Below are 16,832 nucleotides of genomic sequence, written 5' to 3' on the forward strand. Positions count from 1 at the left end.
ACAGAGTTTTACAAGGGGACATAAATTTAAGGTGAAGGGTGGAAGGTATAGGGGAGATGTCAGGGGTGGGTTCTTTACCCAGAGAGTGGTGGGGGCATGGAATGCGCTGCCTGTGGGAGTGGTAGAGTCAGAATCTTTGGTGACCTTTAAGCGGCAATTGGATAGGTACATGGATGGGTGCTTAAGCTAGGACAAATGTTCGGCACAACATCGTGGGCCGAAGGGCCTGTTCTGTGCTGTATTGTTCTATGTTCTATGACTCCATGAACTGAAAAGGACAGTTTTACTTCATCGGATAAAATTTGGCATAGGAACCATGGGAATGGCCCTGCATGGATATGAAGCATGGTCAATGAGAGGTCAGATCCATTGATGTATAAGGTTTAGGTCAGTGCATCAGTGTGAACAAGCTCATAGATCATATAAAAGCTGCAAACTTGCAAATGGCATAGGAGCAAAACATGCCCGGCTCCTTGAATGCCTTTCCAACTTTTCCAGAACCCATGGGTTCTCTGTCTCCATCAAGCATTGAAGGTATCATGAAATCTAAGATGGACACGGTGAAATGTTGCTGACTCGATGCCTTTACCACCTGAAGAGGAGAATGAATTTCTTCTAAGACGCTCTGGATGCAAGAGGTGAGCTACTGTGCAGTATATGCCGCCCACATCAGAGGCAGAGTTTGAGGAACCTGTCCCCGTGCTAAAATGCCCCAGAAGGAGCTACAAAAAATAAAGAAGCAGCCTATGTCCTCAGAGACAGGGAGTGGAGTGAGGAGACTGTAGTGATTGAAATGAGGTCAGCCAGGTGGATCTCATAGAATATGAGTTCCCTGATTGAGGCTGTTAATATGTTCCAATCAGGGAGCCCTGACTGGTAAATATAAAGAGGAGCATCAGATGTTCTGTTCGTTCTGAGAGCTGGCACCGAAGAAGTTGGATCAGTGGTCAAGGACACTCTACATATAAATAAAGGGTGACTTGGTAATGGGATACTGGCCTCTGTGGATTTATTTCAAAAATAATTACAATATTTAAAACTTGCTGTAGATGCAATATTTCATACAATTGAAGTGTTTGTTCAATTTTTAAAAATTGTACAGTAAAACTAGCTATACCTACAAAAGCAAGAAAATTCCTGCAACAGTTTTCAATTAAATCATTGAACAAAGGGAAACAACAACAGTTAAATACAATGACAATTGAGAACAAGAGTACATATCGAAGCAGATTTTAAGTCACAAGCCCTTCATGCAGGAAACTGAACGTGGACTTTCTGGAAGAGGCAATTCGTGCGATATCGAATTCCTTCAGGGTTAAAGAAGAAAGCCATGTGAGAACGAGTGAACAAATTTCTTTATTCTGTGGGTTCAGTGACAGGTATTTTTTCAAATAGACAGAATGTAAGAGAAGCAATGGGTACTTTTGACAATATTTTAAACTGCTTTGATAATTATGTTGTATCATGTACTGAATGCATAATAGAGAAAGAAAGATTTAGTAAAAGAATACAGGAAAACCTGTTAATAACTTTATTAAATGCCCTTACACATTGCAAAACTGCATAAACTCAAAATTCTAACATTCAGAACAAATTCAAGACAGAATTTTTTTATTGGAATTTCAGATTCATCTTTTTTTCAGAAATGTTACAATCAAAAGAAAATTACATTTTAAAAATCTATTTGGGTGATGGTGGAAGCTGAAATCCGAACACAGTGCAAGAAAATGACAAGATCAAACATTTGACCTAGCTCGAGAAGCTGATGAAACTTCATTAATTTATAAAGTACAAAAACACTAAAACATCACATAATAGATTGAAACAAAATGTTTTAAATCCTTTGTTGCTCCAAGTTACTGTTCCAGATTTGAAGTTAAAAAACAGAAATAGTGTGCAGCCAAGTAACGTTTTCCAGAAATGGAACACTTCTAGAGAAAGTGCAAAAGTCAAAAACAACTGTTTAACCACAAAATTAACAATGCACTACAAACGTAAAATCATACAGCAAACATCTTTGAAGAAAACTTGGAATACCAAACATTCTTCATCAGAATGTCACCTGTCACCTTTGGAACATATGTATCAGTCGTTCCTATGAGTAATTGATGAATCATCTGAACAGATATGACAGAGATCATAGGCTTAACAGTCATCCAAACAATTTAAATCTTTAGGCTCAGGTGATTGTTAGTTTATTATTCAATAATAAGTCCCTTGGTTGAAGAGAATTAAATGATAACTGTCCGACAGAGAACTGCAAGGTGCAGACAGATCACCGCTCAAATCAAATAATTATTGAGTGTACTCTTAAAGAACAGAGTACAATATTATGTGGAACAAGTATACATCATCAGAAACACTTATAACTTCTCAGCAGAAATACATGCAGAGCTCTTAAAATTCTACAGTGTGTGAAAGCAAATACCAGTGATCAATGTAACTCAAGATGAAATTAATGACATTGGTATTTGATAATTCGTCATGATTGAGAGATCAGAAGATGCTCCTGATTTCAAACTTTTGAAGGAATTATTCAATCCTGTTCCAATCATAAAGGTTGATAAGGTTCCCCATGGTAGGCTCATTCAGAAGGTCAGGAGGAATGGGATACAGGGGAACTTAGCTGTCTGGATACAGAATTGGCTGGCCAACAGAAGACAGCGAGTGGTAGTAGAAGGAAAATATTTTGCCTGGAAGTCAGTGGTGAGTGGTGTTCCACAGGGCTCTGTCCTTGGGCCTCTACTGTTTGTAATTTTTATTAATGACTTGGATGAGGGGATTAAAAGGATGGGTCAGCAAGTTTGCAGACGACACAAAGGTTGGAGGTGTCGTTGACAATATAGAGGGCTGTTGTAGGCTGCAGTGGGGCATTGACAGGATGCAGAGATGGGCTGAGAGGTGGCAGATGGAGTTCAACCTGGATAAATGCAAGGTGATGCATTTTGGAAGGTCGAATTTGAAAGCTGAGTACAGGATTAAGGATAGGAATCTTGGCAGTGTGGAGGAACAGGGGGATCTTGGTGTGCAGGTACATAGATCCCTTAAAATGGCCACCCAAGTGGACAGGGTTATGAAGAAAGCATATAGTGTTTTGGCTTTCATTAACAGGAGGATTGAGTTTAAGAGTCATGAGATCTTGTTGCAGCTCTTTAAAACTTTGGTTAGACTGCGCTTGGAATACTGCATCCAGTTCTGGTTGCCCTATTATAGGAAAGATGTGGATGCTTTGGAGAGGGTTCAGAGGAGGTTTACCAGGATACTGCCTGGACTGGAGGGCTTCTCTTATGAAGAGAGGTTGACTGAGCTCGGACTTTTTCCATTGGAGAAAAGGAGGAGGAGAGGGGACCTAATTGAGGTATACAAGATAATGAGAGGCATAGATAGAGTCGATAGCCAGAGACTATTTCCGAGGGCAGAAATGACTAACACGTGGGGTCATAGTTTTAAGCTGGTTGGAGGAAAGTATAGAGGGGATGTCAGAGACGGGTTCTTTACACAGAGAGTTGTGAGAGCATGGAATGTGTCACTGCCAGCAGCAGTTGTGGAAGCAAGGTCATTGGGACGTTTAAGAGACTGCTGGACATGCATATGGTCACAGAAATTTGAGGGTGCATACATGAGGATCAATGGTCGGCACAACATCGTGGGCTGAAGGGCCTGTTCTGTGCTGTACTGTTCTATGTTCTATGTCTATGTTCTATAAACAAACTATCAAAATTTAATTATTTGGTAACTTTGACATCACAAACAACTGGAGGTAGTAGCGGGCTCTTGATGCAGTTGAGAAGAAGCAGTGCCAATCAGCAGTCATCTTTAAAGTCAATGATTGAACCTGATAATATGATAAGGTTATCCAAATAAATCAAAGCAAGAATGAAAGGATCACAAGTGAGTCCACCTTGTCAGGTAAAAAGGAAATGATTACTTCTTTCAGAAACACAATGATCTTCTCTGATACAATTTGAGGAAACTAAAGACCTTGAGCTGTAGGGAGAGGCTGAACAGGCTGGGGCTGGTTTCCCTAAAGTGTCGGAGGCTGAGGGGGTTTACAATTCATGAGGGGCATGGATAGGATAAATAGACAAAGTCTTTTCCCTGGGGTCAGGGAGTCCAGAACTAGAGGGCATAGGTTTAGGGTGAGAGGGGAATGATATAAAAGAGACCTAAGGGGCAACCTTTTCACACAGAGGGTGGTACGTGTATGGAATGAGCTGCCAGAGGAAGTGGTGGAAGCTGGTACAATTGTAACATTTAAGAGACATTTGGATGGGTATATGAATAGGAAAGGTTTGGAGGGATATGGGTCGGATGCTGGCAGGTGGGACTAGATTGGGTTGGGATATCTGGTTGGCATGGACGGGTTGGACCGAAGGGTCTGTTTCCATGCTGTACATCTCTATGACCCTATGACTCCAAAGAAAAAACATACAACAGTGACATCAGGAACAAAGGATAAGCTCTGCAAAGAGTACTCAGGAAATCAAGAAATGACTGAAGTTCCAGTATGGCACCAAACTGTACCTGAATATTTTTTTCCTAAGCAGCAGCCATTCTTTCAATTCAACAAAGTCATTAGTTAGCTGTAAAGTCAGAACGTTGGATGGAGATGGATTAGTGATAAATCTATTTTATGTATTTCAAGCAATTGTATAATTATTCAATAATCAGAAAAAAAGTTTGATGGTGATGCTGTATCAGAGAAGTTAATGTGTGAAATAGATACCTGACATCATGAGATAAACTCCACTCATCAGAATACAAAAGGACTGTTCATGGGAACAGCTAATCAGTTGCAATATGTGTCCAGTGTTGCAGTACTAGTGTTTTGTAGGATGTTTCTAAAGTGTTGTTCTTGTGCTCATTAATATAGCTTGTAGTAATGTGTACCTATTCTTCAACTCAGCCTAAGGTCGTACAAGAGGCAATTGTGAATTTAGAGATGTAATATAATTAGCTATTAAGTAATATATAATAAACCTATTCAACAAGTTCAACAAGTTTGAGCCAGTCTTCGGGCAACTGTCTGTGTAGAATTTGTACATTCTCCCCTGTCTGCGTGGGTTTCCTCCGGGTGCTCCGGTTTCCTCCCACAGCCTAAAGATGTGCAGGTTAGGTGAATTGGCCATGCTAAATTGCCCATAGTGTTAGGTGTAAGGGAATGGGTCTGGGTGGGTTGCTCTTCGGAAGGTCGGTGTGGACTTGTTTGACCAAAGGACCTGTTTCCACACTGTAAGTAATCTAATCTAATCTAGTCTTACCTACTTTTAGCAGAAAAAGTGTTCCTAAGTTTGCCAAGACAACAAACTCTCTTCAAAAAAACTATTGTGCAAAGATGAATAAGGGAATGGACAATTCCACAATAAACTATGTTTAGTACATTAAAGGTGAAGGCTGCATCTTTGTCAGTCGTCACAATTTGAACCCATATGTGGAAATTCCCCCACTCTCCTCTCTGACCGATCACCTTCATCCCCACCCCCATCCAACTTTTGTACTCTTTGTTACCTTCTCCCCAGCCCCACCTCCCTCCCATTTACCTCTCCAGCCTGGAGGCTCCCTGCCTTCAGTCCTGATGAAGGGCTTTTGCCCGAAACATCGATTTTCCTACTCCTCAGATGCTGCGTGACCTGCTGTGCTTTTCCAGCACCACTCTAATCTAGACCCATATATGGAAAAGTATGTTAGAACAAGTGCATCAAGAACTGAGATTGGAGCTGTACTCTCTCAGTACATTGAAGGAAACAAATGACCTGTTGCTTATGGGTCATGCCCGTTGTCAAAAACTGAACACAAACACTTTACTGGAGACCAGGAAGCATGAACTTGCTTTATTTAGTTCTGAACATTGGCACATATATGTCTATGGTAGAAAGGTCATTCTCTGCATCAATCAATCAGTATTGTGAGCCATACAGGATCTGAGTACAAACCACTATGCAAATACAGAAACCAAATCATCTTCATCAGTGCAGCTTTGAAGTAGGCACAATGGGCTGAACGGCCTCCTGTGCTGTAACTCTTCTGTAATTCTACGAAGTGTCTCTCAGGCCCAAGTAGCTGATTTGTTTAATCATGCTACTGCTGCAGACAGCATTAACAATAAATGAAGCAACTTGCAAGATTGAAGAGTGTGATCGCAGTGATTTCACATAAAACCTCAAATCTTGTTAAGAGTAAAGAGTTGAAGGCAGAATCAGGGATAGACAATATGCTACAGAAAGTAAGCCCAAAACCAAGTAACCACATGGGAACAGTCGATCCCATACTAACATAAAACAGTGAACTTGCATTGTTTGCTGACAACTAAGTCATGAACTGAATTTAAGCGGTTATCAGAAGGTGCTACAGCAAAGTATAATTGAATCCTGTCCATGAAGGGAATCTGAGAGTTGGTGAAATTAAACAATGATGCCATCATCATCTGACAGTCTGTAATAGATTGCTTCACAGAAGAAGTCATTAGAAACTACGTAGCTGGCATACTTCAGTGAGCAATCTCTTTGAGCCAAGATAATGGGAATTTGTTTGAATTGGGAGTGCTTTACGAGTCACATGTGGGCCAGACTAGGTGAGGATGGCAGATTTCCTTCCCTGAAGAACATTAGTGACCAGATACACTAGCTGGAAGATCCCCTCTAAGCCAATCACCATCCTGACTTGGGCATATATTGCCATTCCTTTACTGTTGCTGGGTCAAAATCCTAGAATTCCCTCCTGAAGGGCACTGTGGGTCAACCATAGCATGTGGAATGCAGCAATTCAATTCGGCAGCTCATCAATATTTTCCCAAGGGCAACTAAGGACAGGCAATAAATGCTGGCCAGTCAACGATGCCCATGTTCCACGAATGAATAAAAAAGGTCTGAGTAAACATGAAACAGCGTTAGCATGCTTTCAGTTGGAAGCATCAAGAATTCATTTATCATTTGCTAAGCTTTTAAAAGCTTTTGTAAAGGCAATTTTGCTACAGGTATACAGGGCCATGGTAAGATCACATTTTGAACACAAAGTTCAGCTTTGGTCATTTTTGAAAAAGGATGAAGTAAAAGGAGATCAAAAAAGGTTCACTTAGCTCATTTCTAGGATAAAGGACTTTTATATAAAGTCTAGTTAGGATAATACTTAGTTTGGAAAGTTTTTTTTGCAGTTTGCAGAAAATTCTGATTGATGTTAGATGTATAAACACATTTCCTTCTGAAATATGGAGGTAAATAAGAATAATTAAGAAATATATAAACTTAGTGTAAAGATTTGGGTTTGAAAGTTCCAGACCAGAGTGTTTATAGAGAGCTGGTAATTTGAAGCTGAGAAATCTAAGCTCATTTGTATGAATACTCAAAAAAGAGTCTATCAAACTCTCTAGACCAAGAACTTCAAGAAACAGTTAAGTAAATCCTCTCGATGTGATAGATAAGAGAATTATTTCTTGTGTTTTAGTACTGTAAGATAATGGTCTTAGGAATAGATAGGATTATATTTTACGCAGTGTTTTTAAATAAAAATCTGGAATTAGGAGTCTAATGATGACCATAAATCCACTGACGATTGTCAGAAAACCTGAAGCAGGTAGATTGCTAACTTGGCAAAAAAGCAAGGAATGCTGGGTAAATTGGACAAGCAAAACTCTGAAATCACAAAAAACCATATATCAGACACAGAGCAAACACAAGTAGCCAGGTACTAATGATATTAGCATAATGTAAAAGGTAACAGTCATCCTGGTTAGACATACCTTGTCAACTTATCCACAAAATAAAGGTAAGCCCAGACAGAAAGGCACCAGGTCCTGCTTCATAAAGAAACTAACAGTAGCATGCCATCTAAACAATTAGCTCTTGTTTCAAATCCTTCAGTGCATCTCCTTGATTGGTCAGAACTATAGAAAGTTACAGAAAACCATCTGAAGGATATAAAAACAGGATTCACCTGCAGACCTTACGTTTGGAATCTCTTGGAATTGTCTGATGCCTTAAGAGAACAGCATGGCAAGTGATAGAAACCAACTGACCTTCAAGAGGGAGAGAGGAAGAAAGCAGCTTTGCAGACCCAGAGAGAGAGCCACAGAGAGAACGATTGTGTAAATTTATGAGAGACTTTGGAAGTATTGTAACCTTAAGGGGCTAAATAGGATTAGGGATAGTATGTCTGATATTAAAGCTCATTGGAATTTTGTTCCTAATAAAGTGGGACTGCTTTGTTTTGGTACCATCTTGTGTTCATATTGATTTGACCGCTTCGATATTGTGGAACATCTGGGCAAATCCATTCACAATATTCTGGTCAGAGTTGTCTAAATTGTTTTAAGGAGAGATTAGAGAACAAACTCATCTGGCTCACGACTGTCCTTTAGGGAAGGAAGCTGCCATTCCTACCTGGTCGGGGCTACTTGTGACTCCAGACCCATGGCAATATGATTGAATCTTATTTGCCCAATGGGCAATTAGAGATGGACAATACATCCTGCCAAAGCCAGCAATGCCTCTTGAATATATATGAATGAAAATTTTAAAATGTTCAAATTTCAAGATTTAATTTGGCAATATGCAAATAGAGTCATAGAGATGCACAGCATGGAAACAGATATCCCAAGTTAACCTAATCCCATTTGCCAGGCCCATTTCCCTCTAAACACTTCCTATACCCATCCAGATGCCTTTTAAGTGTTGTAATTGTACCAGCCGCCACCACTTCCTCTGGAAGCTCATTGCATTGTTGATTTATACTATTTTATCTTCATTTTTTTGTGTAATAAACTTCTGTTTTATTCTTAAGACCAAATCTGCAGAATTGTGCGTATGTGTTTTAATGAAAGACCACCTTATGAAATTTAAAAAAAACATTTTTCAAGTCCTTTTCATTAGCTGTCCAGTTATAGCATCAAAGGGGATCATAACAGCCAGAAATCTTTTTTAAAATGCTGGAAACAGATAACAGGGCAGGTTGCAACATGGAGATAAACAAGGTTAACATTTCAGGTTGAGACGGCCTTTGAGCAGAACTGCTCTGTTCTTTTCTTTTTTGTGTCCTGATGAAAGATCATCTTTACCAGAAATATCTTTTGTTTTCTCTCCACAGAGATTTCAGACCCAGTAGTATTCAGGAATCTAGGTGTTCTTGCAGATGAATGTTAGTATGCAGGTACAGCAAGGGATTAGGATGAGAAATGGATTATTTGTGTTTATTGCAAGGGGAATGAAATATGAAAATAGGGAAGTTCTACTAAAGATTTACAGGGCCTTAATAAGATCATGTCTTGAGAACCATGGTCAGCTTTGGTCTTTTTTTGGAAAAGGACAAAATAGATACAACTCAGGAAGATTTACTCAACTCATTCCAAGGATGAAGAGTTCTATTGCCTAAGATCAGTTGAATATCAGGAGGATGTCTTCTCTTGTGATAGAGACTAGAACTAAGGGTTACAGTTTAAGAATAAAAGGTCTCTCTTTAAAGATAGATCTGAAGAGAATCTTTTCCTGACTTAGCATTCTTAAAATATGGAATTTTCAAAAAGAAAGTGAAGTCTGGGTCATTGAATTAACTCAAAGCTAAGGTAGATAGAATTTTGATAGACAAGAAAGTCAATGATTATGGGGTTGCACAGGAATGTGGATAGAGATCATTATTAGATCAATCAGGGTTTTATTGAATGGCAGAGCAATGTCAAAGAGCTGACTGGCCTATTCCTGCTTCTATATTCACATATGCCGCCTGACCTGCTGAGCACTTCCAGCACGTTTTTTGTTTTTATAGATATTGTTTGCTTATTATTCATGATCCAAATAGCAAATGGCATTAAATTATCACAATATATTCCATAACCATCATATTGATCACTGATATTTACCAAATGCATTTGACGAAGACTATTGTCAGTATGAAACAAAATATTAAATATTAATATTTGAATTCCATCATTTGAATTATGCTTGGGACTTGCATGTCTGAAATGGCTTAAAAACGAGATTCAAAACGCCTACTTAAGGTGGTCACAGGCTTCACCTGACCACACAGTTTCGTTATGTTTAATGAAACCAACATGGATTAAACTAAAACCAGTTTCAGCTGAAATTAATATTTTACTCAGATCCTTGAAATAAGCATGACCCCCATAGTGGATGTAGAAAAGCCCTTACCTCCTATTTTGTTTTAAACCATTGTGAGAATCTGCAAATTTGGAAATGAAAACATCACCAATGATTATCAAGCCTGGACATAACTAATAACCACACAGCGTATAAAAAGTTGCTATTTTAAGAAGCTCCTTTGTGATAGAGTAGATATGATGGATTATAGACAGTGGACCTGTGCACAGGCTGAAGAATGTTTTTCTCTGATTCTCAAGAGGAAACAAAAGCAGGTTAAAGCACTGAAGGGAAAGAAACATTGTGAAGTCAAGAAATGCAGCAATCACCACTGGTTAATTGGGTTCTTGAACCATCAGTAGGTGCATATCTTATTTCTCAAGGACTGTAAATAATACATACCTTCATCTTTCTTTCATACTGGACACTATTCCCTTTTATCTCTGTACCTGTGTGTGACAGTAACTGCTCAAAAGCTACATGCTTGATTTCACTTCTTTGTTATTTTTCTTCAGGTCAGCAGGGAATAGACTTGTTCTTTTTTTTCAAGTACAGCTGCAACACTGGTATTTACCTGACAACGTGGAAATTTGGCCATGTATGTCCTCTACACAAAATGCAGGACAAATGCAACCTGACAATTACCATTCCATGAGTCTGCTTTTGATCAATAAAGTATTGGAAGGTGTCATTAACAATGCCATCAGGATCACTTCTTTAGAAAAGGATTCTGGATAATCCAAGATGGAGGACGGGAAAAACATTGTGGCTATAAGAACTGCTTTATTTTGAGGCATTTGGAGCTGATTTCCTCAAATTCTAGGAGCAGTAATTATTGTTTCATAAACTGTTGCATTGTTTTTAAGCTTTGAGTAAAAGAGATCAAAACAGCAACAATTTAAAAAGGAAGGGAGACAAAAGGAAGGGATGCGATTCAAACAGAGAAAGAAACCTACACTGCTGTCTGACCCAGCAGTGAATCTGCACAGCTGTTGCCTTTGCTGTTGGGTTTCAAGTATCTCTGGACATCAAAATTTATTCTAAGAAAAATGAACGTGGTGCCACTATTCAAGAAAGGTGGTAAGGAAAAGCCAGGGAACTATAGACCAGTGAGCCTGACCTCAGTGGTGGGCAAGTTTTTTTTTAGATTCACTAAACAGGCCCTTCGGCCCAACCAGTCCACACAGACCCTCTGAAGAGTAACCCACCCAGACCCTCCTCCCTCTGACTAATGCACCTAAAAATTTGGCAATATGGGCAATTTAGCATGGCCAATTAACCTGACCTACATATCTTTGGATTGTGGGAGGAAACCGGAGCACCCAGAAGAAACCCACGTAGACACGAGGAGAATGTGCAAACTCCACGCAGATAATCGCACAAGGCTGGAATCGAAACTGGGACCCTGGTGCTGTGAGGTTGCAATGCTAAGCACTGAGCCACTGTGCCACCCTATTTGTTGGAGGGAATCCTGAGGGACAGGATTTAAATAAATTTGGAAAAGCAAGGACTGATTAGGGATAGTCGACATGGCTTTGTGCGTGGGAAATCATGCCCCACTAACTTGATTGAACTTCTTGATGAAGTAACAAAGAGGATTGATCAGGGCAGAGGAGTGGATGTGATCTATATGGACTTCAGTAAGGTGCTCAACAAGGTTCTTCATGGGAGACTGGTTAGCAAGGTTAGATTTTGTGGAATGTAGGGAGAACTAGCCATTTGGATACAGAACTGGCTCGAAGGTAGAAGACAGAGGGTGGTGGTGAATGGGTGCTTTTCAGACTAGAGGCCTGTGACCAGTGATGTACCACAAGGATCGATTCCGGGTTCACAGCTTTTCATCATTTATATAAATGATTTGGATGTCAACATAGGAGGTATGCTGAGTAAGTTTGCAAATGAAACCAAAATTGGAGGTGTAATGTAAAGCTATGTCACAGTACAACAGGACTTTGATTAATTGTGCCAATGAGTGGTAGATGGAGATTAATTTAGATAAATGTGAGGTGTTGCATTTTGTAAAGGAAAATCTGGGCAGGACTTATACACTTAATGGTAAGGTCCTGGGGAGTGTAGCTGAACAAAGGGACCTTGGAGCACAGGTTAATAGTTCTTTGAAAATTGAGTTGCCGGTAGATAGGATAGTGAAGAAGGCATTTAGTATGCCTTTATTAGTCAGTGCAACGAGTATAGGAGTTGGGAGGTCATGTTGGTTAGGCCACTATTGGAATACTGCATGCAATTCTGGTCTCTCTGCTATAGGAATGATGTTGTGAAACTTGAAAACGTTCAGAAAAGATTTACAAGCATGTTGCCAGGGTTGGAGGGTTTGAGCTACAGGGAGAGGCTGAATCGACTGGGGTTACGTTTTCTGGAGTATTAAACGATAAGGGGTGACCTTATAAAGGTTTATAAAATCATGAGGAGCATGAATAGGGTTTATAGACAAGGTCTCTTCCCTGGAGTGGGGCATTCAAAACTAGAGGGCATAGGTTTAGAGTGAGGGAAAAAAGCTTTAAGAGCAATCTCAGGGGCAACTTTTTCACGCAGAGGGTGGTGAATGTATGGAATGAGCTGCCAGAGGAAGTGGTGGAGCTGGTACAATTACAACATTTAAAAGGCATCTGGTTGGGTATATGAACTGAAAAGGTTTAGAGAGATATTGGCCAAATGCTGCCAAATGGGACAAGATTTATTTAGGATATCTGGTCAGCATAGACAAGTTGGACCGAAGGGTATGTTTCCATGCTGTATATTTCAATGACTCACTGACTCTAATAAACTGCTCAGTAAAACTCAATTTGCGTTCAGCCAGGGACACTGAACTTCTGACCTCATGACAGCCTCAGACAAAACAATTGTATGTCAGATAAGTGCAATTTGAGTAACTTCAAGATGCTTGAGAATGACCAGGATAAAGGATACCTGGCACCACATCCACAAACATCTGGGAGGTGCACTACAAAATTTCACCAAGATACTTATGGAGCACCTTCTAGGTTCCCAACCATTAGTATCCACAAGGACAAGGACAGCAGTTATGGGACATGCAAGTTCCCCTCCAAACCATTCACCATCCTTACTTGGAAATATATTGCCCCCTTTTAGTATTACAGGGTCAAAATTGTGGATCTCCCTCCCTAACAGCATTGTGGGTCTCCTTACACCAATTGGACTACCACCTTTTCAAGGGCAACTTGGGCAACAAATGCAGGCCCTGCCAGCAATGCCTGTATCCTGCAAACGAATTAAATAAAATGGATCATTGTTTTGCATTGCCTTTTTGCACTTTAAACCTACAGCCAGTGATACAACACTCATATTATTTCTAGAGGAATGAGGACTGCAGATGCTGGAGATCAGAGTCAAAAGGTGTGGTGCTGGAAAAGCACAGCATGTCAGGCACATCTGAGGAGCGGGCAAATCGATGTTTCAAGCATAAGTTCTTAATCAAGGCTGAGGAGCTTATGCTCGAAATGCCGGCTCTGCTGCTTCTCGGATGCTGCCCAACTGGTCGTGCTTTTCCGGTACCACACCTTTTCACTCATATTATTTCTGTCCTGCCTTGCCATTTAGCGTACATACAAAGGCAGTATACTTGTCATGGTTGTCAGCAGACCTCAGTCCTCAAGTTAATTCCTTTATTCAGGATGTCACTGCATTCTAAGCTAAGGATACACTCTGATACCAATCTAGAGGGTTTGACATTGTCAGCAGCGTGGTCAGAATTCTGGATCATTTCCACATAGGGCTGAAGAGATGTATGTCAGGCAACACACACCCATCTTGACTCTTTATGTTCTCTTGGGTATTAGTTTCTTCCTGGAATGAGAGAGAGGCAGGTATTAAGGGAGATGGAAGTGTTGGCTTAATTGTTTTGGTGCAGGTGGGAGGTGTTCTGCAGTGCAGAAGGTATGCAATGTTAGTGCTGTCAGGGTGACAGCGAGTGAGGGAGGATGTTGCAAGCAATAAGTGAGAGTTGTAGACCATGGTCTTGGTGAGGGTAGGGATTCAGTAGCAGAGATCGAGTGTGAGGTCTTGGAGAAAAGGAATGTTACTTACGCTGACAGAGTAGAGAGTGCTGAGACTGCTTTAACCCCAGATAGCCACCTTGCACAGGGTCAGCATGATCTGGTGTTGTTGGCCCTCTCTGCTGGCCCTGAGAGGAAGGAGGAAACCTCGTGTCTACACCACTCCATCCATCAGGACCTCCAGGTCCCTGTCTGCAAAACGAGGCACTGATTTATCCCTTTATGCTGCGTCCAAGGGAAATGTCAAAACTGTGCAGGACAGCTCTCTACTGACAGTGTTGGTCCTTGTGCTTTTAAAGATGGTGTGAGTGTAAGGGATGCAGCCCAATTCCAGGATATCCCAGCAGTAACAGACTGGACTAGGAATAGAGTGGGATAATACAGTCATTCCTCTGGATCCACAAGTGTTCCGTTCCTGAAAATCCATGCGAACGATGAATTCGCGAGTGCCCAGCTTAACAAATTATGGTAAAAATAGGGTTAGGTTCCTGGACCTCAAGATTATTTTTTCGGGTTAAAATAGTAAACACTGAAACATCTGAAATTAAATATTTAATTAAAAAGATTTAAAAGATTAAAATTAAAACGATAAAATATTTCAAACAATTACAGCGTATTGTAACTTACCGATAAAAGCGGGAAGTTCTGTGCATCAGGGCTGGGTGTTGGTAGGGGAAGTTATGGGTGCTTACTGGGTGTGGGAGAGGGAGGATGCTGTTGCTGTGCAACTGTCCCAGCCACTCTCCTCCAATGCGTCTTCCTCCTCTCCCGCCATCTAACGGATGTCCTCAACCTGTTCATCCTCCCGAGCACCGCTACCCTTGCTCGTGGAGGGTTGAGGGGAACAGCTGCATACCGGAACAGGCGGACAGCGAGAGCAAGGCTACTGCATAAGTGAAAGTGGTCACACGTAGGCAAGTTTTGCCCATGGATTTTGAACGATTAGTAACTTTTTTTTTATGGCGCAAATAGGTGAATTCACGATTCATGATTTTGCTGATAGGAAGGAATTACTATGTGGGGCTGGAATCAAACACAAGGGACACCATAGGGAGTAAGCAGTTAATGAGCTAGGTTTGGGAAGACACCGCAAGACAACTCAGAAAGCTTTCCAGTGAAAAAAAAATCCAAGAACCATGACTCAACACGGACTTTGCCAAAAAAAAAATCAATTTTCGGTCCATTGAATTAATTCTTCAAGAGCTTTACAGGGTAGATGTGAGCAGAAAATTTCAATGGCTGGGGAACATAGGGTTACGGGGAACATAACTAAGGGTTACGGTGTTAGAATAAAGGGTCACTTCTTTAGGACGAGGATGAGGCATATACTTTTCAGTGGAAGCATTGCGAATTTTTGGAAATTTCTGCTCCGAAAGTTATGGATGTCCGCATGCTGAGGATATTCAAAACAAACATTATACTTTTAGATACTGTTAAATCAAGTGATAAAGGAAGAGTATAAGATGCAATTGAGGTTTAAGATCAGTCATGACCTTTTGAATGGAAGCTGGTTGAAGGACCGAAGGGCGTACTCCCATTTCATATTGTTTTGCTATCATTTTTGCATTCAGATTTAAACATTAAAAACACGATCTCTGTGCTAAGTTTGTTTGAAATTACCACTAAGCAAGTAAAAAATTAATGCATTCTGTTGTGTAATACAGATCCCTGAGAAGAAAATTTTAAGACTAGATGTAGTTACTTATCCCAGAATTTTGGAAAGTTAGACTATTAACATTACATGTTTTCAGTGTGATTACTTACAATTCCTTCCGGGTCTACCAGGAGGAGATGCTTAGACTGACCATTATGCATGCCTGTTAATACATAGGATCCAGGGTTGGTCGTACTTTTTCTAACCAGAAAGTCACCATCAGTTGTGAGGAGCTGTTCTGCATCCTTTCTGCTCATTTCCCCATGATACCATGGTTCCTCCTCAAGGCATTCCTTCACTGTTTCTGTGGTTGTCTTAGAGAAATGAGGACTGTCATTTGGAAGAGATAAAGGTTTGTTTGAAAACTGCCCGTCTGTTTGAAGCTTCAAAGCATCTTCAAATGGTTCTGTTATAGTGGAGACAAGAAACAAACATAATATTAAGTTATCCATTGGGCAGTTTTGCTCCATCAGTTTATTCTTCCTCATCTACATTCTTTCCAATAGAACAAAGAAACATATCCTGTAGTCATTAACCTGGTTTGCAATTACAATGATGGTGGAACGTTTTAGTCTAATTTATGAATATGGGTTTGGGCGGTGACATTGACTGCCTCATTATCTGAGGAGTTGAGAATGGAATGGAAAACTGCAATATTCATTGAACATTCCCACTTTGTGCTAGAGGATATGAAGCAGCTAAAGATTGTGGGGCAGAGGATACTACTTTTGAAGAGCTCCTGTAGTGATTTTCTGAGACTGAGATAATTGACTGCCAAAAGCTACAATCAGTAAAGGATTTCCTCCTCACTCCCAATGACTTCAATTATACTAAATTTCCTTTATGCCACAATCAGTCAAATGCCACCTTGACGTCAAGGCCAGTAATTTCCACTTTGCCTCTGGAATTCTGCTCTTGGAACAAAATTGTAATCAAGTCTGGAACTAAGTCACACTGGCAGAACCTATGCTGAGCATTAATGAGCAAATTATTGTTGATTAAGTACTACCAGGCAACCCTGTCAATGGGATTAGGATTGGGAGTCATAAGAAAACCCTCCAC

The 16,832-nt window shown here is 40.4% G+C and overlaps 1 protein-coding gene across 5 annotated transcripts in view; it reads right to left on the reverse strand.

Annotated features, from left to right (window-relative positions):
* The window catches only part of LOC122561732 (SHC-transforming protein 3-like), a 238,672-nt gene that overhangs the window by 5,308 nt on the left and 216,532 nt on the right, over positions 1 to 16,832 (reverse strand). For all 5 annotated transcript variants that reach the window (XM_043713837.1, XM_043713847.1, XM_043713828.1 and 2 more), the window contains one exon: positions 15,881 to 16,176. In XM_043713837.1, coding sequence (XP_043569772.1) covers positions 15,881 to 16,176 — 296 coding nt within the window. The remainder of the gene's footprint in view (positions 1 to 15,880; positions 16,177 to 16,832) is intronic.

This window comes from Chiloscyllium plagiosum, chromosome 2 (assembly GCF_004010195.1).
Source record: "Chiloscyllium plagiosum isolate BGI_BamShark_2017 chromosome 2, ASM401019v2, whole genome shotgun sequence".
NCBI lineage: Eukaryota > Metazoa > Chordata > Chondrichthyes > Orectolobiformes > Hemiscylliidae > Chiloscyllium > Chiloscyllium plagiosum.